Source organism: Chelonoidis abingdonii, chromosome 11 (genome assembly GCF_003597395.2).
Source record: "Chelonoidis abingdonii isolate Lonesome George chromosome 11, CheloAbing_2.0, whole genome shotgun sequence".
NCBI lineage: Eukaryota > Metazoa > Chordata > Testudines > Testudinidae > Chelonoidis > Chelonoidis abingdonii.
The window spans coordinates 23526901-23551572 of record NC_133779.1 but is presented as its reverse complement, the minus strand read 5'-3'; the positions used below and the strand labels follow the sequence as shown (position 1 = coordinate 23551572).

At 59.1% G+C, this 24672-nt stretch overlaps 1 protein-coding gene and 1 non-coding gene across 2 annotated transcripts; both read left to right on the top strand.

Moving 5' to 3' along the window:
- Nucleotides 1-4003: 4003 nt before the first annotated feature.
- Nucleotides 4004-4131, top strand: LOC116839667 (U8 small nucleolar RNA). Its single transcript, XR_004377207.1, has one exon. It is a non-coding gene; the product is annotated as a U8 small nucleolar RNA (small nucleolar RNA).
- A 3162-nt stretch (nucleotides 4132-7293) lies between these two features.
- Nucleotides 7294-23135, top strand: LOC116839660 (aurora kinase C). The gene is made up of 9 exons (XM_075071350.1): nucleotides 7294-7346; nucleotides 14510-14561; nucleotides 15509-15659; nucleotides 16111-16174; nucleotides 17050-17241; nucleotides 17763-17901; nucleotides 21864-22012; nucleotides 22094-22310; nucleotides 23019-23135. Exons 2-9 carry the CDS (start codon nucleotides 14511-14513, stop codon nucleotides 23133-23135), a joined length of 1080 nt encoding a protein of 359 aa, XP_074927451.1. The 5' UTR covers nucleotides 7294-7346; nucleotide 14510.
- The last annotated feature ends 1537 nt before the right edge of the window (nucleotides 23136-24672 follow it).

Genomic DNA, 24672 nt, shown 5'->3' with positions numbered 1-24672 from the left:
CTAAGTAGCTTAATGATTGGGGGCTAATTCGGCAAAATTACAGACAGGAAGGGCTCAAGACATCACTGGTTAATCATGTTGTTGGCGGCTCCGGGGCATCGTTCCACAGGGGCGTGGCCCACCCATCTTGGCAGTAAGGTATCGAATGCCTGACGCCCCCAGCGCTCTAGATGTTTGTAATTTACATGGGATGTGTTAGAACTATAGAGACGGGAGGCGCCTGATGAGGTTATTTTTAGTTGGAGGAATGCATGGTTGAACGACCGTGGCGCGATAGTGCTAATAGGTTCTGGTATGACCCTACTGCAAAATAGATTAACTTGTTGATGTACATCGATTTTCGTGTCAGACCTGTACTTTGTCCGACGACCGAACGACGAGGTGGGCGACTTCGTCATACGACCAGCACTAATCTCATTGTTCGGACGCGCGGAGAACTGCTGGCCCACAGATAGTCGCCGCACATTCTAGCCTTTTATTGCACGAGAAACACCGCACAGATCCGGGGATCGTTCAAAGTCATTCAGAACAAGCAGGCAGGACAAGCAATACTCACCATCTTTTCAAGAATCATACTTGTAACCGTAGTCGCGCAGGGATCATCTATGCCCCGGACCCCTGGGAGGGGGTTGGGGGCGGATGCATTGGGGGGTGTGTGCCGTCGATGGAGGCCAGCGGATGTAGTATGAGGAATCAATAGGTTGGATCGTATGGGAGTGTAGGGATCAGATGAGGTATTGGTGAGTAGGGGAAGGAGCATCCACGGAGAAAAAGGGCGGTGTATCGGAGAGAGGAGAGGTGCGTTTCGTGTGAAGTGGGTTGTGGTTACCATAGGGGATATCTGAGCCACATCACGCTGCATAAACATAGCTAGAATACTTGTTGGCATAGCGATCGTAGAAGGTGGGACGATCCCTGGGTCTGATCCTTCAACAAGTGGAATTTAAAAGAACTGGTCTGTTTCTCCCTGAGCATCAAGTTATTCTCATAGCGCCCCGTTCGTGCTACGGGGCTCTCGGATAGCTGCAAGAAGATTTAAACCAGAGCATCTTATTAGTCCGCAGATCTTGACGGAGCCCTGCTTAGCCATGTGCTCTGCCCCCAGATTGGGCGGGTGCCTCTCCTGACTCGCAGCCCTGCTAGGCCCAGCTGCCCCTCAGCCTGTGCTGCCCGTTTGTCCTCACCCTGACTGCAGCCCTCTAGCCCGCCCTGCCTAGCTCTGCGGTTCCTCATTCCGACCTGCAGCCTCTAGCCAGCCCTGCCCCTAGCTCTCTGGTGCCCTCACTCTGACCCACAGCCCCCAGCTCTGCTGATGCCATGCATTTGTCCTCAGCCTGAGCACAGCCGTGGGGCCAGCAGTGACTGTGCGGGGAGAGCGCCCCTGCCGAATCAGCCCTTACTCATGTGGATCATCCCCACAACCCCTCACGTGTGAGCTGCCCCACCATGGGGAGGGGGAGCAGACTGGACAGACATACTCGTTAGAAAGCCAGCTTTATTCACGGGGCAGTGCGGGTCCTGAGAGTGGGGACCACAGCCAAGGGGAGCCAGCTGGTAGAAACAGCGGAATAATCTTCTCCCTCAGACGTCAGCTATTCTTAGGGGCTTCTGCCCACTGATCCTATCATGGGGGCTGTGCAGTGGGGTGTCCAAGTGCGTGCGCTTGCTGCATGGAGGGGCTGCAAGGTCATGGAATGAATGCAGGGTGCAGTTATCTCTCGCTGCAATGGGGTTGTCCTGGGGGCAGTGAATGTTGCTATGGGCTGACCAAGTGGCAGTACCGCTGTTGCCTGGGGGTCTCCTGGGGAGCGTGCAGATTGCTATGGGAATGACCAGGGTTGCAGGCCCGCCTGTTCCTGGGGGTTCCTGGAGCTGCAGGTTGTATGGGTGACCCCGGTGAGCGCGGCTGTTGCACTGGGGTCTTGGGGAGCGTGGCGTCTGCTACTGGGACTGACCAGGTGCAGCGCCGTGTCCCTGGGGTCTCGCTGGGGAGCGCTGCAGGTGAATGGGACTGACCCAGGTGCAGCGCGCTGTTGCCCTGGGGGTTCCTGGGGAGCAGCTGCAGGTTGCTATGGGAACTTACCAGGGTGCAGCGCCGCCTGTTTCCGCCTGGGGGTCTCTGGGGACGCTGCAGGTTGCCTTGGGACTGACCCAGGGTGCAGGCGCCGGTGTGCCCTGGGGGTCTCCTTGGGGAGCGCTGCAGTTGCTTATGGGACTGACCCAGGTGCAGCGCCGCCGTGCCCTGGGGGTCTCCCTGGGGAGCGCTGGCAGTTGCTATGGGAGACCAGGTGAGGCGCGCTGTTTGCCTGGGGGTCTCCTGGGGACGCTGCGTTGTATGGACGGACCCAGGGTGAGCCGCGCCTGTTGCCGGGGTTCCCTGGGGAGCGCTGAGTGCTATGGACTGGACCCGGGGCAGCGCGCTGTTGCCGGGGTCTCCTGGGAGGGGCGGCAGGTTGCTATGGGAACCTGACGCCAGGTGGCGCCCGTGTGCCCTGAGGTCTCCTGGAGCGGCGCAGGTTGCGAGGGACTGACAGGGTGCAGCGTGCGCTGTTTGCCCTGGGGTTTTCTTTTTTTTTTTTTTGTAAAAAATACAATAAAAATCCCCCAGCTAAACCCAACATTAATTTAAAGGGAGTTGTGTGTCGGTTCCCCCCGAAAGAGAGTCCATGGCGGGGGGGGCGCGTGTGGCTTTCGTTTGGTTTCCCGCCTGGCGGCTGAGCCAAAGCCCAGAGTCACGGTGCCCCAGGGGCTGTGTCGTGCGCCAGTCCGTTCTGCCCGCCCCCCTCCTCTGGGGATGGGCACGGCGGCTCCTCCTCCGCAGGGGAGAAGCTGTTCAACTCGTGACCCAGGCTGCAGCACTCCGGGTCCGACTGATCCGACTCCTCGCCCTCCTCCTCCAGCGTCAGTTCGAACTGGAACTTCTCCAGGCAGGCGTCCTCATCCTTGTCCTGCTCGTCCGGGGGCGGGGAGGGGCTCTGCGGGATCATGGTGTGGTACCAATCCCGGTTGTCCTCCAGGGTGTCGAGGATTTCCTGGGCGTCGGGGTGCACCAGGTCTGCCCACGTCTCCCACAGCGGGTGAACGATGTAATCGATGAAGCCCACCTGAAAGGCAGAGCCAGGGAGGTGAGAATCAGAGCAGCTGGGGTCTGGGCAGTGCCCGGCGTGACGGGGCCCCGGTCTCGGTCGGGGGGGTCTGGGCAGCGCCCGGCGCGACGGGGCCTCAGTCTCGGTCGGGGGGGTGTGGGCAGCGCCCTGTGGAACGAATGCCCCGTGCCAACGTTAACAGCGATGTGCGGTGGGACGGCGTGAGGCCCTGCCCGTCACTCTGACGCCCAGCCAGCTGTGCAGAGAAACACAGTTAGTGTGACACCCCCTGCGCTCGCAGTTAAAGGGCCAGTGCTCACAGTGTCCCCCCAACACACCCACAGGGGGTCACAAGAGCGGCTCCCTGGAGCCACAGCGACTGCAGCCCAGTGCCCCGGTGTGACATGAGTGTCATGTGGTTCAGACCTGCCCCCCACCAGCAACGAGGCCAGAGACTGGGGGAAGGGCAGCTCTGCCAGAGCCCCATGGAAGATTGTGGGGGGCTCCATGCAGACCGACCAGAATTGGGGGCGGGGGGTCAGCACGCGCGTGCGCGCGCGCACACACACTCTGAACTGGAAATCCGCTTGCTTCTCTTTTTGGGTAGCTACGGTCGCAGCCCTGACACCGCTGCTACAAAAAGCCACACGCCCCTCTTTTCTGAGACATACGATCGCTACAGAGCTGCGGCATATGCAAATATGTGCCTTGGTGCATTGTGGGAGGAAAGAACGGGGCCGGTAATGCGCAGCCTTTTGCCATCCGGGGCCCCGACCGGAGCCCCCCGGGGCGGGGCAGGGCTCCGCAGGCCCAGCGATGAGAGGTGGGGTCTGCCCCCGGGGTGGGATTGCGGCGCTCACCCTGAGCTGGGCAGCAGTGGCCGGGCGCTGGGCCCCGGCGGCGGGAGACGCCATGTATCGTCAGTGAGGTACATCCTTACCTGTTCCCCCTCGGGGGGCAGCACGTGATGATCGGAGAGCGCATGAGACGTGATTAGAGTCTCCGCGGCCGCGGTCTGCAACACCGCGGCTCGCTCCTGTCTGAACCTCACTGGCGGCGCAACCCTATGGCGGGGTGTGGGGGGGTCGCTGGGACGGGGACCAACTGCGTCCTCCGAGCGGCTCGGGGTGGGTTGTTCAGTGTATGGTTAAAAGGGGTTAAGTTGTGCTTGAAATGAGTGTAGTTGTGCGTACAGCCTGCTGCTGTTGTAATGTTACACGCACAGTCTGTTCCCTTGCAATACTGCAGGACAACGTTATCATGTTACACTCACAACTGATTCCTTTGCATTGGTGAGGGGCACAGTTAGTCAGAACCTATTCTTTTGCAACAGTGGGGGAACAACACTGTCACAATCGACCTGTTTGCAATAGCGGGGGACGACATTGTAAAGATACAGTCGCAACCTACCCGCTTGCAATAGCGGGGGACAACATTCTAAAGTTACAGTCGCAACCTACCCGCTTGCAATAGCGGGGAACAACGTTCTAAAGATACAGTCGCAACCTACCCGCTTGCAATAGCGGGGAACAACATTCTAAAGTTACAGTTGCAACCTACCTGCTTGCAATAGCGAGAGACAACACTGTAAAGATACAGTCGAAACCTACCTGCTTGCAATAGCGGGGGACAACATTCTAAAGTTACAGTCGCAACCTACCCGCTTGCAATAGCGAGAGACAACAGTGTAAAGTTACAGTCGCAACCTACCTGCTTGCAATAGCGGGGGACAACATTCTAAAGTTACAGTCGCAACCTACCTGCTTGCAATAGCGAGAGACAACACTGTAAAGATACAGTCGAAACCTACCTGCTTGCAATAGCGGGGGACAACATTCTAAAGTTACAGTCGCAACCTACCTGCTTGCAATAGCGGGGGACAACATTCTAAAGATACAGTCGCAACCTACCTGCTTGCAATAGCGGGGGACAACATTCTAAAGTTACAGTCGCAACCTACCTGCTTGCAATAGCGAGGGACAACATTCTAAAGATACAGTCGCAACCTACCTGCTTGCAATAGCGGGGGACAACATTCTAAAGTTACAGTCGCAACCTACCTGCTTGCAATAGCGAGAGACAACACTGTAAAGATACAGTCGAAACCTACCTGCTTGCAATAGCGGGGGACAACATTCTAAAGTTACAGTCGCAACCTACCTGCTTGCAATAGCGAGGGACAACACTGTAAAGATACAGTCGAAACCTACCTGCTTGCAATAGCGGGGGACAACATTCTAAAGTTACAGTCGCAACCTACCTGCTTGCAATAGCGAGGGACAACACTGTAAAGATACAGTCGAAACCTACCTGCTTGCAATAGCGGGGGACAACATTCTAAAGTTACAGTCGCAACCTACCTGCTTGCAATAGCGAGGGACAACACTGTAAAGATACAGTCGAAACCTACCTGCTTGCAATAGCGGGGGACAACATTCTAAAGTTACAGTCGCAACCTACCTGCTTGCAATAGCGGGGGACAACATTCTAAAGATACAGTCGCAACCTACCTGCTTGCAATAGCGGGGGACAACATTCTAAAGTTACAGTCGCAACCTACCTGCTTGCAATCGTGAGGGACAACGCTGTAATTAGCCTGTTGCAATGATGTTATGATCACAGTCTATCCCACTGCAAACGTTATAACGTTACAGTCACACTCTAGCCCCCTGCCCCAGTGGGGGACCACGTTACAGTCACCCTCTGTCACTCGCACTAGAGGGAATGACATTAGAAGCACATTTGCAGCATCAGCATAAGCCACCGGGCACGTGACTTAACACGACAGGCGTGTTTGCAGCGTTGGTGTCACCGTGTTGGTCAGAGCACACCAGGGAGGCGAGCGGGATAAAAGGAAGTGGAGACTGGCCTGGAAAAGAGACGATGGACGGAGTGGGCAGGAGATCGCACAACCCCTGAGCAGCCAGGGGTCCCCCGCTGAGCCGGCCGGCAGCGGTTGACAACCAAGCCCAGGGTTAACCTGCGGAACTCCTCGCCACTGGATGTGGGCGAAAGCTGGAAGCCACAGGGCCAGCTGCTGGCTATGGCCCAAGTCGGCCAGGGACGCAGCCCCCTGCTCCACCTGTCCCTGGGCCCCCTGGCTCCCAGCCCAGCCCCCCACTGCCCTGGTGCCAGGGTGAGGGGCTCCAGCTCCTGCCTTGCTGCTCTGATTGGCTGGGAGTTTGCAACAGCTCTTCCCTGGGATTGGCTGGATGCAGCCCGCTTTCTTGTGATTGGCTGGGCCTTGCCCCCTCCCTCTCCCTCGTGATTGGCCGGCCGGCTCCTTCCTTTTTTCCTTTCTCCCCCATGACATCTCTTGCCTCTCATTGGCTAAGGGAGATGCCTCTCATCCTCCCGAGTGGCTGGGCACCTCCCTCCACTAGCTGGCTGCCCGCCCCCCTTCTGTGATTGGCTGGGCTCTGCCTCTTCGCTCGTGATTGGCTGGGCACCGCCCTCTGTTCCCGGGCAGAAGACGGGACTCCTCACAAAATGGAGGGGGCGCCACGCCTCCCTTCTCTGATTGGCCGCGGCCCGGAGTGATTGACAGGAACCGCCTTATTCCCTTCTGTTAATCTTAACGGCGCCGGCGCGAGCCCCGCCCGCTCCCCAGTGACGTTGCAACAGACGCGAGGGCAGCAGCGGCGCGCGGCTCCCCGGCTCAGAACTGCGACCCCGCCCCCTACAACCATCGCGGGATCCTGCCCATGCGCAGTGTTCGCCGGGGAGGGAACACGGGGCCTGGCAGAGTCAATGAGGGGACGGCCTGGCCCGGGCAGCCAATAGCGAACTATCAGGAGGAGAAGGCCGTGTTGTGTCAACCAATGAGAGGGAGCAGGCGGGGAGGCGAATGGCCCGGCAGCCAATGGGATGGGCTCTGTGGCCAATGGGAAGTCTGAGGGGGAGGGTTCGGCCGGGGTCGGTATCCAATGGCAGGACGGAGAGCGGGGACCGAGAAGGAGATGCTAGGGGCGGGGTCTGTCGGGACCGGTGGCCAATAGCAGGGTGGGGGCGGAGTCTTCCTGATGTGACGCTCAATGGCGGGGCGTGACCGGCCCACTCTAGCCCCGCCCCCCTTGGCCCGACTGCCCAATGAGCTGCCGGGAGCGTTTTTGAACAGCAAGTCCAGGCCTCTGATTGGCCGATCCGCACCGGCCTGGGGGCCGCCGGTCTCCGCGATTGGCTGGTGCCCTCAGAGCGCGCGGCCTGTCAGCGCCCGCGGGAGGCCGGCTCGGCAGAGTCAACGGAGCGCGCGAGCCCTGGGTAGGTACCGGCGGCGGCTGCGGGGCTATGGGTGTGGGGGGGGCTATGGGGGCTATGGGGGTATGGGGTGGGGGGCTGGGGGGGCTAGGGCTATGGGTGGGGGGGGGGGGGCCTATGGGGCTAATGGGTGGTTGGGCTGGGGGGCTGGGGCTATGGGGTTAAGAGGTGGGGGTATGGGTGTGGGGGAGGCTAGGGGGTTCGAGGCTGGGGTGGTGTGGGGCTATGGGTAGTGTGGGGGGCTGGTGGGGGGTATGGGTTACGAGGGCTGGGGGGCTTTATGCGGTGTGGGGGGGCCCTATGGCGGTTAATGGGTTGGGGGGCTATGGGGTTACGAGGGCTGGGGTTATGGGTGTGGGGGGGGACTAGGGTGTGGGGCATGGGGTTATGGTGTGGGGGCTATGGGGTATGGGGTGTGGGGGGCTATGGGGTTACGAGCTGGGGGTTATGGGGTTACGAGGCCGGGGGGTATGGTGTGGGGGGGTATGGGGGTACAGGGCGGGGGGTATGGATGTGGGGGGGCTGATGGGGTTATTGGGTGTGGGGCTATGGGTTTACGAGGGCTGGGGGTTTAATGGTGTGGGGGGCTAGGGGGTATGGTGTGAGGGTTATGGGTGTGGGGAGGACTATGGGGTTACGAGGGCTGGGGGCTATGGGTGTGGGGGGCTATGGGGTTATGGGTGAGGGGGCTTATGGGTGGGGGCTATGGGGTTACGAGGGCTGGGGTTATGGGTGTGGGGGGGCTATGGGGGTTACAGGGTGGGGGTTATGGTGTGGGGGACTATGGGGGTTATGGGTGTGGGGGGCTATGGGGTTACGAGGCTGGGGTTATGGGGGTTACGAGGGCCGGGGGTTATGGGTGTGGGGGTGCTATGGGGGTTACGAGGGCCAGGGGTTATGGGTGTGGGGGGCATGGGGGTTACGAGGGCTGGGGGTTATGGGTTGTGGGGGAGCTATGGGGGTTACGAGGGCTGGGGGTTATGGGTGTGTGGGGGCTATGGGGTTATGAGGGCTGGGGTATGGTGTGGGGAGGTATGGGTTATGTGTGGGGGGGCTATGGGGGTACGAGGGCTGGGGGTTATGGGTGTGGGGAGCTATGGGTTATGAGGCTGGGGGTTATGGGTGGGGGGCTATGGGGGGTAGAGCTGGGGGTGATGGGGCAGTGAGTGGGGGAGATATGGGGGCTGGGAGGTTATGGGTGTGTAAGAGTGGGGGTTATGGGGATGGGGATGGAGAGCTGGGGGTTATGGACATGGGGTTATGGGAGCGGGGTCGGGAGTTAGGAGCTGGGGAGTTATGGGGCTGGGGGTTTTAGTGGGGGCTGGGTTATGTGGCTGTGGGGGGTTATGAGGATGTGGGGGGCTGGTGGTTATGGGTGGTGTGACACTGTGGGTGGGGGTTATGGGGGCTGGGGAGTTATGGGGATGTGGGGGCTGGAGGAGCTGGGGTATGGGGATGTGGGGGCTGGGGTTATGGGTGTGTGACACTTGTGGGTGGGGGGTTATGGGAGGCTGGTGGTGGGGAGTCATGGGGCTGGGGTTTATGGAGGCTGGGGGGTTATGGTGGGGAGGCTGGGGGGTTATCGGGCTGTAGAGTGGGGGGTATGGGCTGGGGAGTTGGGGGGATGGGGTCTGGAGGAGCTGAGGGTTATGTAGATGGGGGTTAATGGGAGACTGGGGGTGGGAGTTATGAGGAGCTGGGGTTATGGGCTGTAAGAGTGTGGGTTATGGGGGGCTGGGGTTATGGGGATGTGCTGGGCTGGGGGTATGGGGATGTGGGGGTTATCGGGGGCTGGGGTTATGGAGATGTGGGGGCTGGGTGTTATGGGGACGGTATGGGAGGCTGGCGGTGGGAGTAGTGGGGATGTAGTTCAGGCTGGGGGTTATCGGGGTGTGGAGGTTTATGGAGGTGGCTGTGGAGATGAGGAGCTGGGAGGTATGGGGATGTGGGGAGCTGGGGTGTGGGCTGTGGGGTTATGGGGAGGCTGGGGAGGGGACTGGGCATGTGGGCTGTTGCGGGTGGGAGAGTTATGGGAAGTGGGGAGTTATGGGCATGTGGTGGGCTGGTGGGGTTATGTGGAAGAGCTGGGGGTTATGGGTGTGGGGGGCTAGGGTGATGCAGTTATGGGATGTGGGGGAGTTATGGGGCTGGGTGGGGATTTTATGGGATGTGGTGGGGGAGCTGGGGGTTATCGAGATGGGGACTGACGGGTTATGGGATGTTGGGGGCTGGAGGAGCTGGAGGTTTATAGGTGTGTGTGGGTGTTATGGAGTTTGGGGTAGGGAGAAGGGGCCAGGGGAGCATGGGATTGTGGAGGAGTGGCAGGATTATGGGGGCTGGAGGATCAGTGGGTTATGGGGCAGTGGGGGGCTGTCACAGAGTCCCCGGGCGATGCTCTGAACTGCTCCCTATGAGGCCAGCAGGACCTGGGGAGCCTCCTCTCTGAGCAAACTGTCTCCAGGCAAGGAGCTTCCTGGGTCTGACGTCGGGCGTCCAGCATCCCCGTCCCCCGTGCGCTTCACCATGACCCCAACTCCGCAGTCAGATGTGACTTCACCAGCCGTAAAACAGGAGCTTTATTAGTCAGCAGGGACGCAGCGAAACAGAACTTAGCCAGAAATCAGCGACTTTCAGCCAAGCCGTCCTGGACCAGACACCCTGGACTCCTCCTCTGCCGGTCCCACACCTCAGGGTGGCCAGTTCCCCCGTCTGCCGGTCCCACACCTCAGGGTGGCCCAGGTTACCCTGTCTGCCAGTCCCGTGCCTCAGACTGCCTGGACTGTGGAGTGTGTGTGTGGGGGGGGGGGGGTTTTATGGGGGTCAGGAGCAGAGATTATAGGGGGCTGGAGGAGCAGGGATGTGAGTTTGGGGAGGGCCTTTGGCATGGGAGGGGGTCTTTGAGCCAGGTGGTGCGTGGGTAGGATGGGCGGCTCAGGGTTAAGTGGTATGTGGAGGGCTGGGATCTGGGATGGCTGAGTTGATGCTGGGGATTTGGAGGTGGAGTTTGGCTGAGTTCCAGGGAGCAGATTGTGGGGGTGGGTGGGTTCGGGAGCAGGGGGCTCTGGTGCTAGGGTTGGGGTGGGAGTGGGGGACCCAGGGAGGGGGCTGGGGTATTAGGTTGCTGCGCTGGGCTCAGGTGGCCGTTGAGTTGGGTTAGTGTGGGTTGGGGGGCCTGGCATGGGGGCTATTGGCTAGGGTGGGATGTGTGGGGTGCAGGTGGGCAAAGTTGGGGGGGTTGGGGTAGGGGGTGCTCTGGGAGTTAGGGGGTGACGAGGGGTGGGCTTGTGGGGCTGTGACAGTTCAGCCCTGGGGAACCCCACAGAGTAAGCAAGTGAACTAACTAGTGACTAGGCTGTTAATGGGGAAACACTGAGACAACTTGCAACTGGACAGGACCCCCAGGTGTGGGGCCATTGCCTGGCTTTTCCTGGGGTGGTTGAAGTGCCCCTCATCTGGCTGGGGGGCAGCCCCTTGGCCCCACTGGGGAATGGGCTGCACAAATTGAACTCCGCTTTCTAGTGACTCAAATACATCCGCCCCGACCCCCGTCCATGCCCAGCTCTTGCTAGGATGTTGCTTGACGTACCGGGTGGCTCAGTTGCTTACTCCATGGGGTCCAGACCCTGTTCTTGCCTCCGGGGGTCTGGACCCTAATTGTGACGAGCAGGGAGCTCTGGGAGGGCAGGAGTTAGGGGGCTGGACAGATGAGTTTCCAGCCCTGCTTTGCTCCCTATGGTGCAGTGGTCTGGGTCCCTGGGGCTGTGCCAGCGTGGGCTAGTGGCTAGCAGAATATGCAGGAGGTGGTCAGGATGCTGGGGATCTATTCCCAGCTCTTTGGGGGATCTTTGACAACTCTTCCCCCCACACTCCCATGCCTCAGTTTCCTCTCCTGCCCTCGGTCTGTTCAGAGGATACTTCCCAGGGCAGGCCCTGTATAGCCACCACAATGGGGCCCTGATCTTAGCAGGGATCTCCAAGGGATAACTAGGGTGGCGCCCTTCAGAGTACATCAGCCAAGCTCCTGCGCCCCCTCTGTTTCAGGGGCTCCCTGCAGCTCTCCCCATAAATATCTCCATTCTCCACACCATGCCAGGGGCTGGGTACCCCTTCCCCCCAGGCCGGGACCCTGTCTTTCCTCCCCTGCCCAGGTTGGAGCAGGCTTTCAGGAAGAGCAGGGGGGTTGTTCACTGCAAGGTGAGTTAAGCAGAAACCTAGTCCGTTTCCAGCTGTTTCATCAATCCATTTCAATGATTGTAATAAGCCAGAGGGAAGTTAACCTTTCTGGTAGAGTCGTCAATGCAAATTTTTTTGGAAAATCTGAAGCAGGAGCTGGCAGCATTTCGGAAGGGGTGTGCTGAGGCTTCATTCATTTACCTTGATTTAAGGTTTCGTGTGCCAGTAATATATTATAACATTTTTAGAAAGTCTCTTTCTAGAAGTCTATAATATAGAACTAAACTATTATATATAAAGTAAATAAGGATTTTAAAAATGTTTAAGACACTTCATTTAAGATTAAATTAAAATGCAGAGCCCCCTGAACCGGTGGCCAGGACCCGGTCAGTGAGTGCCACTGAAAATCAGCTTGCTTGCCGCCTTCGGCACATGTGCCATAGGTTGCCTACCCTTGATCTGAAGGGTTTTTAAAGAAAAAAAACAACCCCTCTCTATTCCCCCCCACCTGGCTCTGCTTGACCTGAGCTGAATTCTGTTATCCCCACCCTGTAAAAATCCCCCTGCTGTCTGGGCGGCGGGAACTGGTAGAGTTTTTAACAAGACCCAAAATAACATACTGGGCCATTTACTTTGCTAGCAAAACACCAATGAGCCGCGCATTGTGCAAAACGAAAACCTTTGCAGTTCTGTGCGGAGGGCTGCTGACGGCCTGACGGTTGGCGTTGGTTATGCAGGCGAGATGTTTTCCACTATAAGCGAAGGAGTGAGTTGAATCCGAATGCTTATCAGAGGTGCCCTGTTTTAGTTCACTTATAGCTAGGCTTGGCCAGGTTAGACTTTTATGGGTGAATGTCGATTTCACCGCGCGCAGCAAACGGATGAGAATTTCCACGTGTAATAATCCAAACTGACAGGCAAAGTAAGGGAAAAGGCTGTTTGAAAACTCATTAGTTTGACTTAAGGGTCTTCACTTTGTCTACATCACGTAACTGTGCAAAGCTTTCACTTTTCCAAGCTGTCTAGTCGTTAAATAATTGTTTGCCAATTTCCCATGACTGTGAAAATTTAAAATGAAAAAAATTGGGCGGAAAAATGCTTAAAACCATCATTTTGCACAGCTGGGATTTAAATATGGAAACACTGGTGGGGGGGAATGCTTCAAAATAAATACGGATATCATCCATCGAAATTATAAAAAAGAACAAATCAGCTGCTGCCAGGCCTACTTAGAACTTGGGCAAACTTTTTAACTGTTTGCCCTGAAATTGTCCAGTCTGGGTCTTTGCCTCGGGCTGACTTTTGGGAGAAAATTTCAGCCAAAATGGCTCGGCCGTTTCTGAGAATGAAGATAGAAAAAAATATGGTGCTTTCCCCATGTTAAATTCTTAGGATTTTCTTTGAGACCCTCCATCGCCCCCTAGCTCTGGAGCAGGGACTTGATATCTGGCAGGGATCACGGCCCTGGTGTCAGGGATGCGGCTTTTGTTGTTCCTGGGGGGCTGGATTCTGCCCTTGTCTCTGTCACGGAGTTCCCAGGAGATGTTGACCAAGTCGCTTCCACCACATGCTTTCCACATGGCCACTCAATGAGTCTTCCTTTCTGGGTGCCCAAAATGAGCCCGCGGGGTCTGATTTGCAGCTGGCCATGCACTTGCAGCTGGAGTCACCGGGAACTGTGCTGTGAACACGCCAGGCACTGTGTGACACAACATATTGCTGCCTCGGCGCCTCCGTTCTCCCTCTATAAAGTGGGAGAACAAGCCCTCAGCTGGCAGGGCTGGTAAGAGAAATCAAGGCATGGGAAGCGCTCGGCTCCCAGAGGGCCAAGCGCTGGCGGAGATGGAGCATTGCAAGTGCAGGGTTAGAAGCGGCAGCAAGAAACAAGCCGGGGTGGGGGGCAGGTGTCCACGGATTGAGGCAGGGCTCCTGTGGAAACCGTCGCGTGTGATCGTGTAGTTATAGACGTAACCTGCTCTGTAACGCCAGTGGGAAGGGGCCTGGCTGAGAGACTCCGAATCCGTGATATGGATGCGGCCAGAACGGCTGATAGAGCATTGCCTGCTCTCTGTGTTTAAAGCTGGCCTGGGGGTGGGACAGATGGGTTGGGCGGGGGCTTTAAATCCAGACCATCTCATAGCCTGTTCTCCGGGGCCGAAGAGCTATGTCACTCCAGTGCCTGCCAGACAGCTGGGAGGAAAGATCTCTGTGGTAAAATTCCCCGTCAGAGTTGGGTGATCACCAGTCCGCGTCTCTGGTCCTCCACGGAGACCTCTGGCAAAGGCCAGGCCTGTGGGGTGGGGACAGGGGAAGCTGAATAAGCTTATTTTGGGGGAGGAAATCGACTTTCCAGCCTTTGTCATAAAGGAGGGTTAATGTTCCTTCCCTCCCCAAATCGGTACCCCGGGAGCAATTGTGTCTGTGCGTCAGGTCCCCTGGGGCATGCCGGCGTGGCCGATTCAAACAGCCGGTCTGCTTCCAGTGGGGTCCCACAGGGATCGGGGCTGGGCCCGACGCTCTTTAACATCTTCCTCGATGTCCTGGAAGAAAACAGCAAATCGTCCCCGCCAGAGCTTGACAGCTGGGGACGTGGTGAATAACGAACAGGTCAGGTCACTCTGGATCGCGTGGTGCCCTGGGTGCATGCAAACTTTGTGCCTGAGTAGCTGAATTCCACAGGACGTGAGTTAATTCAGAGCAGAGCCATAAGAATGATTCAAGGATTAGTAATCGGGCCTGGGAGTGAGAGACGTCGGGCGTTCGATCTGGTCAGCAGGGGACGGCTGGGGTAGTGGGCTGGCCCTGACTCCCGACTTCCTGGGTGACCCTGAACTGCTCTGATCTCTTCTTTAAAGGGGGGGCCTTGTTCCACCAGGGGATCCTCCTGATCCAGGGCCCTCGGGCGATCAGGGTCTCCCTGGGCAGGCAGCCTGGGGCGGGGACTCTGGGTGAGCGCGGGCTGGTGCTGATGCTGTGTCCGTTTCTCCCCACAGAATGGCTTACAAGGAGAACGTGACCCCTGGTGCCGGCCCCAACCTGGCCAAGGTGAGCCGAGCTCGCGGGCCTGTGGTGGGAGAGATTCTGTTGTGCCAAGCACTGCACAAAACCTTCTCTCTCTCCTCCCACCCGAGATTAGAGCCCCCCACTCAGGCGCTGCACAAAACCCTCCCCCCTGCCTGATATCGGAGCCCCCTACCCAGGCGCTGCCCAAAACCCTCCCCCCTGCCTGAGATCGGAGCCCCGCACCCAGGCGCTGCACAAAACCCTCTCCCCCCTCCCGAGATTGGAGCCCCGCACCCAGGCGCTGCACAAAACCCTCTCCCCCCTCCCGAGATTGGAGCCCCGCACCCAGGCGCTGCACAAAACCCTCTCCCCCCTCCCAAGATTGGAGCCCCGTACCCAGGCGCTACCCAAAACCCTCCCCCCCGCCTGAGATCAGAGCCCCCCACCTGGGCACTGCACAATACCCTCTGCCCCCGCCAGACATCGGAGCCCCCCACCCAGGTGCTGCACAAAACCCTCTCGCATCACCTGGGTGCCGCATGGGGTCCTCACTCCCCCCCGAGATCAGGGCACCACAGGGACTCCCCTGCCCCATGCCAGGTGCTGAGGCAGAGTGAAAGCCCCCGCTCAGTGCCTAGCTACGGTACAGGTGTGGTAGCAGCCGCCGCAGACTAGTGATAAATACGGACGTGGACAGGGCACTGATTCCGAGCGACGTAGTAAACTGGGAGAAAACCGGCCTTGGGGTGAGAGACACCAGCAGCTTGGTCTGTTTCACTTACCAAGCAGAAGGTGAAGGGGTGAAGTCTATAAATATCTGCCCGGGGAACCAGTATTTGCCAATGGGGATTCGCCATCCTTGATAATTTCCCATTCGTTTTCTATTGGATCTGTTCTAGGGTTTCCTTTGAGGCCAGGTCCTGGAGAGACCCCGTCCGACCTCCGGCGCCTGCCTATAACCCTCGGCTGTTTTCTCTCCCCCCCTGCAGTATGGGATGCTGAGCGGGCCAGGCCCCCAGCGAGTCCCCCGGAAGGATCCCTACATGCCCAGCGGCACCCCCTCCAAGACGCTGCTGGCACAGAGGGCCATGGCCAGCGCCAATAAGATTATCCTGAAGTCCTCCAGCATCCAGAAGCCAGGTAGGAAGGGGTAGGTTGGGGTCTGGGGGTACGCTCGGGGGGAGGATCTGTGGTCCCCCCCCCCCCCACAGATCTGCTTAGGCTCAGCCGGGCGTTAATTTAGGGCAGTTTTGAGGCCTATGTTGGACAGGAAGGCAGAGTGGGTCATCTCGGGGTCCCATCTGGCATTGGAATCTGTGGGTCTAGGAGCTAAGAATGGGAGAGAAACACGAAGTGGGGGTTTCCGACATCCCAGTAGGGCCCATTCGATCAGCCAGCCCGACCTTTGGGCTCGCCCAGGCCAGAGATGGTGGATGGGGCATCGCCCGCAGTCTGACGGGGCGTCGTCTGGCTCAGCCGGGAGCTGTGGGCACCCATAATGTGTGGGCTTCCTGCCGGGACCTGTCGTTGGGGAGGGTGGGCCTGGTGCACCGGGGTATACTAGGATGTGACTCTCGTTCCCTCTCCGCAGCCGTCCCGGGCAGGGTGCCCACCGAATCCAGCTCCGGTGTCCAGGTGGCTCAACCCACCCCGCAGTGAGTGTCTCTGCAGGGAAGGTGGGTTGGGCTGGGCTAGGGGGGCCAGGGTGGCACTTTTGCTTAGAGGACACTGAGGTCTGGCTCCTGCGTGGGGGGAAGAGGGGGGGAGAGCGCTCACTTTGGGGCTGCATGTCCTGGCTGACATCGGCCTCACCCTGATCCAGGTGGTTCCCTGGCGATCTGCTGTCTGGGCTAGGGAGATCTGGGGCAGGGGAGGGGATTTGGGGCAGCCGGGCCCTGGGAGAGCGCTGTGAGCGGGGGCTACCAGAGGGAGGGGAGATCTAGGGTTGCTGGGGGTGGGGAGAGTTTCTAGGGTAGCTGGGTCCTGGGGTGGGGAGGGGGGTTTCTGGGGTGGCCGGGCTGCAGTGCAGGTTGTGGGAGGGGGAGGATCTGGGACAGCTGGGGCAGGGCTGCCCAGAGAGGAGTGGCATGTGGGGAGGCTGGGCTCCAATGGAGGGATCTGGGGTGACTGGGCAATTCACGGGAAGGGCTGCCCGGGAGGAAGGGAGGATCTGGGGCAGCTGGGCCCTGTGGGGGGGGAGCGGGGATCTGGGACAGTCAGATCCCGGGGGGAAGGCTGCCTCGGGGGGTGGATTCTGCGGCGGTTGGGTCCCAGGTGGGTGCGGGGAAGGGCTGCCTGAGGGGAGATCTGGTGTGGCTGGGCTCTGGGGAGGGGATCTGGGGTGGCTGGGCCCTGCGTGGGAATGGCTGCCTGGGGGTGGGGGGGGATGTGGGGCAGCCAGGTCCCAGGGGGAGGGCTGTGTGGGAGCAGGGTCCCTGTGCGGGAGGGGGGATCTGGGGGAGTGGAAATCCCCTGCTGCCCCTTGGCATCCTGTTCTGCACCCCCCGACTCTAACCCCCCCACCCCCCAGGCGAGTGTTCACCATCAATGACTTTGAGATCGGGCGCCCGCTGGGGAAGGGGAAGTTCGGGAACGTGTACCTGGCCCGGGAGCGGGCGTCCCGGTTCATCGTGGCGCTCAAAGTGCTCTTCAAGTCGCAGATGGAGAAGGAGGGCGTGGAGCACCAGCTGCGGCGGGAGATCGAGATCCAGTCCCATCTCCAGTGGGTGGGGCTGGGCGCGGGCGGGGGCAGGGTCCTGGCTGGGGGGTCGACCCCAGGAGGGGATTGGCGGGGGGGCCCCCGAAGCCTGGCCTGCAGATAAGGGACCCAGGAGATCGGGAAGCAGAAAGGAGGTGGAAGCGGCTTGGAATGGGGGTGTCCCGAGCGCAGCCCTGAAGCCGTGGATTGGACCAGGCTTGGGGGGGCATCCTGCCCTGGGAGGGGCCAGCTGGGGCACCCCCATGACACCCCCTCAGTAACCAATGTCCGAGACCATGCATGTGGGGGTCTCTGGTGGGGGGATCTGGGGCAGGGAAGAGTGCTGCCCCCCCATTGGGAGGGGAGACACCCCCCTCAGCTGCCCTGCCCCTGGGTGATCAGACTCTGACTCCGGCCCTCCCTGAGCAGCCTCGTAGTGAGTGGGGTGGGGGGGGGGCTCCCTAGAGGGTACTGTGCCGTGGGGCGGGGGGCAATCTCTCCGTGCTCAGGCCTGGCTCTCACTGCCCCCCGCCTTTGGCCCGCAGACACCCCAACATCCTGCGCCTCTACAACTATTTCCACGACAAGAAGCGGGTCTACCTGATCCTGGAGTACGCGCCCCGCGGCGAGCTCTACAAGGAGCTGCAGAAGTGCCGACAGTTCGACGAGCAGAAGACCGCCACGGTGAGCGTGCGGGGGCCCACCGGGTGCAGCGCCCCCCAGGCCGGGGGCAAGGGCAAATGCGGGCTGCAGGCCCCTGTTAGATACAGGCCTGGCACGTGCCATCTCCACCTTGGCTGTGAGAGTGGTGTGGTCCATGTGGAGAGCACTGGCTGGGAGTCAGGACGTCTGGGTTCTCTGCTAGGTTCTGAGTGGGGCGTGTGGTCTAATGGTTAGAGCGGGAGGGCTGGGAGCTAGGAGTCAGAAAATCAAAGAGAATCAGGGTTGGAAGGGACCTCAGGAGGTATCTAGTCCCAACCCTCTGCTCAAAGCGAGGTACCACATCAAGTAAATCTCCAGCCAGGTCGTCAATGCTGGGCCTATAACCTCTAAGGAAGAGTTCCACACCTCTACGGGAACCCTATTCCCGTGGCTTCACACACCCTCCTAAGGGAAACAGTGTTTCCTATATCCAACTAGACCTTCCCCCAACTGCCAACTTGAGACCTCGATCTTGTTCTGCTCATCTGCCACGCTAGGAGAACAGTCCGAGCTCCATCCTCATTTGGGAACCCCTTCAGGTTAGTAGGAGCAGCTGATTCAAATCCCCCCTCGCTCTTCTCTTCTGCGACTAAACAGCCCCAGTTGCCCTCAGCATCGTCTGAATAGTCTGTCTGTGTTCCAGCCCCTTAAACATTTTTGTTTGCCTTACGCGGAACTACTTTCACCATTTGTCCACATTCTCTTTAGTGTTGGGTAGCCCAAGAGCGGACACGGACTCCAGATGAGGCCTCCACCAATGTCGTTAGAGGGAGAATGATCACGTTCCTACAATTCTGCTGGCAATGCCTCCTACTTATACAGCCCAAAATCTGTTAGCCTTTCTTGGCAACAAGGACACGACTGTTGTACTCATATTCAGCTTCTCGTCCATGTACCGACAGGTCCTTTCTGCAGAACTTGCTTCCTAGCCACTCGGTCCCTAGTCTGTACAGTTGATGGGATTCTCCATTCCTAAGTGCAGACTCTGCACTTGTCCTTGTTGAACTCATCAGGTTTTTTTGGCCCAAGTACCGTCCAATTTGTTCTAGTCCTCGTATCCACTGTCCCTACCCTCCAGCGTATCTACCACGTACTGCCCATTAGTATTTCATCTACAAACTTGCTGAGGTGTGCAGTCGAGCGGCATCCTCCGAGACGCATTAATGAAGATACTGAACAAAACCGGCCCTAGGACCGACCCTTGGGGCACTCCCTTGATACAGGCTTGCTCAACTAGACAATGGAGCTGTTGATCACTGGCCTGTTGAGCCTGACGATCTACCAAGCTTCTTTCTATCCACCTTATAGGTCCATTCATTCAGGCCCATACCCTGTAACTTGCTGGCAAGATGATCTGTGGACCGATCAAAAAGCTTTGGCTAAAGTCAAGGAATAAACATGAGGCACTGCTTATCCACTCCTCACAGAGCAGTTATCTCCTCATAGAGGCAATTGAGTTAGTCAGGATGACTTGCTCTTGGTGAATCCTGCCTTGACGTGTCCTGATCACTTCCTTCGTAAATCGCTTCAAATTAATTCCTTGAGATTCTCTGCTGGTTTTCCAGGACTGAGGGTGGACGTGAACTGGCATGTAGTCTCCCCCGGATCGTTCCTCCTTTTTTTTAAAGATGGGTGCTCTTACATTAGCTTTTTCCAGTCATCCGCCGGACACCCCCGTTCGCCAGATGAGTTTTCGAGATAATGGGCTAATGTGCTCTCTCAATGCATCATCTGCCTCTTAGCCCACCCTCGGAATGCAGCGCATCCGAGCCCCTAGACGCGTGTGCTGCCTACGAGCTTTTCTAAATAGTCGAACACTTCTTTCTCTCATAGAGGGATGGTCACCTCCTCCATACTTGTGCTGCCCAGAGGCACAGTCTGGGAGCTGGACCTTGTTTGTGAAGAACAGAGGCAAAGAAAAGCATGAGTAACATTAGCTTTTTCCACATCCTCTGTCACTAGTTGCGCTGCCTCATTCAGGTAAGGTTGCCCACAACTTCCCGTTGACTGTCTCTTGGCTCACATTACTGAAGAAACCATTCTTGTCTCTTGAACAGTCTTCTTGCTAACTGCAACTCAAGTGTGATTTGGCCTTCCTGATTTCACTCCTGCATGCCTGAGCAATATTTTTATACTCCTCCCTGGTCATTTGTACAATTTTCCACTTCTTGTAAGTGTCTTTTTTGTGTTTAAAATCAGCAAGGATTTCACTGTTAAGCCAAGCTGGTCACCTGCCATATTTGCTATTCTTTCTATGCATCGGGATGGTTTTTTCCTGCAACCTCAATACGGATTCTTTAAAATACAGCCAGGTCTCCTGGACTCCTTTCCCCCTCATGTTATTCTCCCAGGAGATCCTGCCCATCAGTTCTCTGAGGGAGTCAAAGGCTGCTTTTCTGAAGTCCAGGGTCCGTATTCTGCTGCTTTTGTCAGGATCCTGAACTCGACCATCTCATGGTCACTGCCTTCCAGGTTCCCCTACTAACTCTTCTCTGTTTGTGACAGCAGGTCAAGAAGAGCTCTGCCCCTAGTTGGTTCTTCCAGCACTTGGATCAGGAAATTGTCTCCTACACTTTCCAAAAACCTCCTGGATTGTCTGCGCACCACTGTATTGCTCTCCCAGCAGATATCGGGGTGATTGAAGTCTCCCATGAGAACCAGGGCCTGCGATCTAGTAACTTCTGCTAGTTGCCGGAAGAAGGGCTCGTCCACCGCATCCCCCTGGTCTGGTGGTCTATAGCAGGCTCCCACCACGACATCAGCCTGGTTGCTCCCACTTCTAAACTTAATCCAGAGACTCTCAGGTTTTCCTGCAGTTTCATACCGGAGCTCTGAGCAGTCATACTGCTCTTACGTACAGTGCAACTCCCTCACCTTTTCTGCCCTGCCTGTCCTTCCTGAACAGTTTATATCCATCCATGACCGTACTCCGGTCATGTGAGTTATCCCACCAATTCTCTGTTATTCCAATCACATCATAGTTCCTTGACTGTGCCAGGACTTCCAGTTCTCCCTGCTTGTTTCCCAGGCTTCTTGCATTTGTGTCTAGGCACTTAAGATAACTCGCTGATTGTCCTGCTTTCTCAGTCTGAGACAGGAGTCCTCCCCTCTTGTGCTCTCCTTCTCCTGCTTCCTCCCGGTATCCCATTTCCCCACTTACCTCAGGGATTTGGTCTCCTTCCCCCGGTGAACCTAGCTCAAAGCCCTTCTCGCTAGGTTAGCCAGCCTGCCTGTGAAGATGGCTCCATCCCTTCGTTAGGTGGAGCCCATCTCTGCCTAGCACTCCTCCTTCTTGGAGTCTTGAGCTCTCTCCCTGGCTCTGGGAGGGGAGTGGGAGCTAGTGAGTTAAAGGGGGGTGGGGGAGCTGGGAGCCAGGACTCCTGGGTTCTCTCCCCGGTTCTGGAGGGGAGTGGGGGCTACTGGTTGCGGCTCTGCTCCTGGCCTACTGGGTGCCCTTCTGCAAGTCACTTCTGCTCTCTGTTGCCTCAGTTTCCCAATCAGCAGGGGGGGCTTTCCCCTGGTAGGCTGGGCTGGCCCTGGTGCGGCACTAGGGGGCGCTGAGGAGCAGGGAGGCTCAGCAGGCATGGCTGGCCTAGGGGGTGCTGTGGGGCAGGGGACTCAGCAGGGGGCACTCTCCCCTGGCAGGCAGGGCTGGCCCCAGGGCGGCGCTAGGGGGCGCTGTGCTGTGAGGAGCAGAATATCATTTAACATTTTCCGCTTTAGGCAGAGGAATTTATTTTTTCCCCCCCGAACATTTATTTTTAACCTGTGCACCCCTGTTTTTTAGGGGCAGTAAGAAGGAGGCGCAGGGGGAAAAAGTGGGAATTTTCCTTGTTTCAAAGGCCTTCTCCCCCCAGAGCGTTTTTGAAAAGCTTGGATTTTAGGAGGGAAATGGGGGGGTTGTGCCAGCCCAGCCCCCTGACCGCCCATGCTCTGCCCCACAGTTCATGGAGGAGCTCGCTGACGCACTCATCTACTGCCACGCCAAGAAGGTGATTCACCGCGACATCAAGCCGGAAAACCTCCTTATGGGCCTGAAGGGCGAGCTCAAGATCGCCGACTTCGGCTGGTCCGTGCACGCACCCTCGCTCAGGTGAGAGCCGGGCGGGCGGGCGGAGGGGGAGTCCCTGTGCCGTCCTCAGCTTGGCACTCACCCCGCACTGCTCTCCTGCAGGCGGAGGACCATGTGCGGCACGCTGGATTACCTGCCCCCCGAGATGATCGAGGGAAAGACGCACGACGAGAAGGTGGATCTGTGGTGCATTGGGGTCTTGTGCTATGAGCTCCTGGTGGGGCAGCCGCCCTTCGAGAGCTCCACCCACACGGAGACATATCGCCGCATCACCAAGGTGAGGTGCCCCGCCCCAGAGGTGGCTGCATCTCGGCGCCAGGTCAGGGGTCCCTGGGTAACCAGCCGCCCCACCCCAGAGGTGGCCGCATCTCAGAGCCGGGCGAGGGGTCCCTGGGTTACCGGCCGCCCCGCCCCAGAGGTGGCTGCATCTCAGTGCCGGGCGAGGGGTCCCTGGGTTACCGGCCGCCCCGCCCCAGAGGTGGCTTGCATCCCTCGAGCCGGCGAGGGGTCCCCTGGGTCTCAGGCCCCCGCCCGCCCCAGAGGTGGTGCATCTCAGTGACCCGGCGAGGGGTCCCTATGGGTTACCGTGCCGCCCCGCCCAGAGGTGGCCGCATCTCAGGCCGCTCGAGGTGGTCTGTTGGTAAGGCGCCCGCCCAGAGGGTTGCTGCAATCTCATGCCGGCGTAGGGGTACCCTTGGTAACCAGCCGACCCGCCCCAGAGTGTGGCCGCCATCTCACATGGTGAGGGGTCCCTGAAGTTACCAGCCACCCCGCCCAGAGAGTATGCTGGGCACAATCACTCACGGCACATAGGGACGCCGTACGGCCTCAGCACAATGCACCTAGGGCTGTTGCTGTGGGTTTCGCCTCTTAGCATCACCTCTGAGGGGTCCCCAAGTCTGCCGGATGGTCTGTGCTCTCGCCTCACAACTGGGCACCTCAGTCATGAACTCTAGCTTAGAGGCGTACCCCAGCCCAATGTGGGAAGGTGGGGTGCATAAGGTGTCCTCCCCTGGTGCCCCAACAGCAGAGAGAGACCAGGAGTCCTGGCTTCAAGCTCCTCGGGGTCTCTGCCCCGAACCACTCCCCGCCGTCGGGGATAGAACCAGCGTCCGGGCTCTGCTTTGTGGACCCCGGCATGTGATCTGCATGTTCCCGCCGTTTCATTGGATAGGTCCCGGAACTTGATCACCAAGCTGCTGCGCCACAACCCCGGAGCGGGCTGCCGCTGGGCCGTGCTGGAGCTACCTCGGGTGAAGGCCATACGCCCGGAATGCGCCGCCCGTCTTCAACCCCGCCCCTCCAACTAGCCGTGCCCACGGTCTCTCTTTCATCCCACCCCCGGAGGGCGGGGAGTACGGACACATGACATCAGTCTCCGTACTCCCGCCCGGGCTCCCTCGGCGCATGCCCCTGTCGGCCTATCCGGGAGGGGCACAGGGCGCGACACGCGCGCTCGGGCCTGTGAAAAGGCGGCTGCAGTCCCTGGACCCCGTGAAGGTTTATGCTGGACCACCTTCCCAGGCAGGTGGCCCGCTCCAGAGCAGGTCCTAGCCCCCCCCCCCATGCCCAGAGGCAGCCGGCTTCCCCTTGCCCCCCCTCCATTGACTGCCCATGTGAGGGGCGGGGCATGCCGGCACGCCACTGTGGTTATATGTCCTGCGGAGGCTGCATGCCCCCTGCCTACCCTTTTTATATAAATTTGGAGTTACTTTGGCGTGGCGTTGTCTTGCGTCTGTCTGTTGGGGGAGGGCAAGAGAAGAGGTGTGGGGCATGCTTGGGGTGCCCTGTGGGGGCGGGAGGCTCAGCAGCCTTGTCTTGCCCTTAACTCCCCCACTTCTACTTCCCCACGCCCAAGTTGCCTCCATTGGTGACCTGGTTTGTCCCGATGTCCCGCGCCAACCAAGCTACTTGGCTGCCTGCACCCCCCATTGGCCTGTGATGCCAGCCTCGGCTCATTAGGGGGAGCTTCTGCTGCTGTGGTGGGTGGGGGCCCCATTGTCGAAGGCTGGCACTAGGGGCTTGCTTGTGGAGGCAGGGAGTGGGTGCAGAGGGTTGCAGGCAGTTCTATCCCCTGGCGGCAGGTGCTTGGTCCCTACGGAGGTGAGTGGGGAGGGGGCTCAGCAGGGGATTCTCCCCCTGGCAGCAGGGCTGGCCCTAGAGCGGTGATGGGTGCGGGGCTAGGCAGGGGGCATTCTCTCCTGGCGGCAGGGCTGACCCTAGGGGGTGATGTGGGGCGGGGCTCAACAGGTGGCATTCTCCCTGGCAGGCAGGGCGGCGCTGGGGGCGGAGGACTCGTGTGGGGGTCAGAGGGGGCGCTCTCCCCGGGGGTGAAGTGGGGCGGGGGCCAGAGTGCCCCCTGCAGGCAGGCTAGGCGCTGGGGGTGGCGGGGGGCTTCAGCAGGGGGCGCTCTCCCCTGGCAGCAGGGCTGCCGGCGGTACGAGGCGCTTCGGCGCTGCGGGCTGGCGTGGGCGGTGTTCAGCGGGGCGCTCTCCCCTGGCAGGCAGGAGCTGGCGGTGGGGGCGGGGGCTCAGCAGGGGCGCTCTCCGCCCTGGCAGGCAGGGCTGGCTGGCGGGGGCGTGGGGAGCGGGCTCAGCAGGGGTCCGCTCTTCCCCACACCTTCGTGCCCCCCCAGCCTGACTTGCAGCCATTGCTGGGCCAGCTGGGAGCTGTCCCGCGCA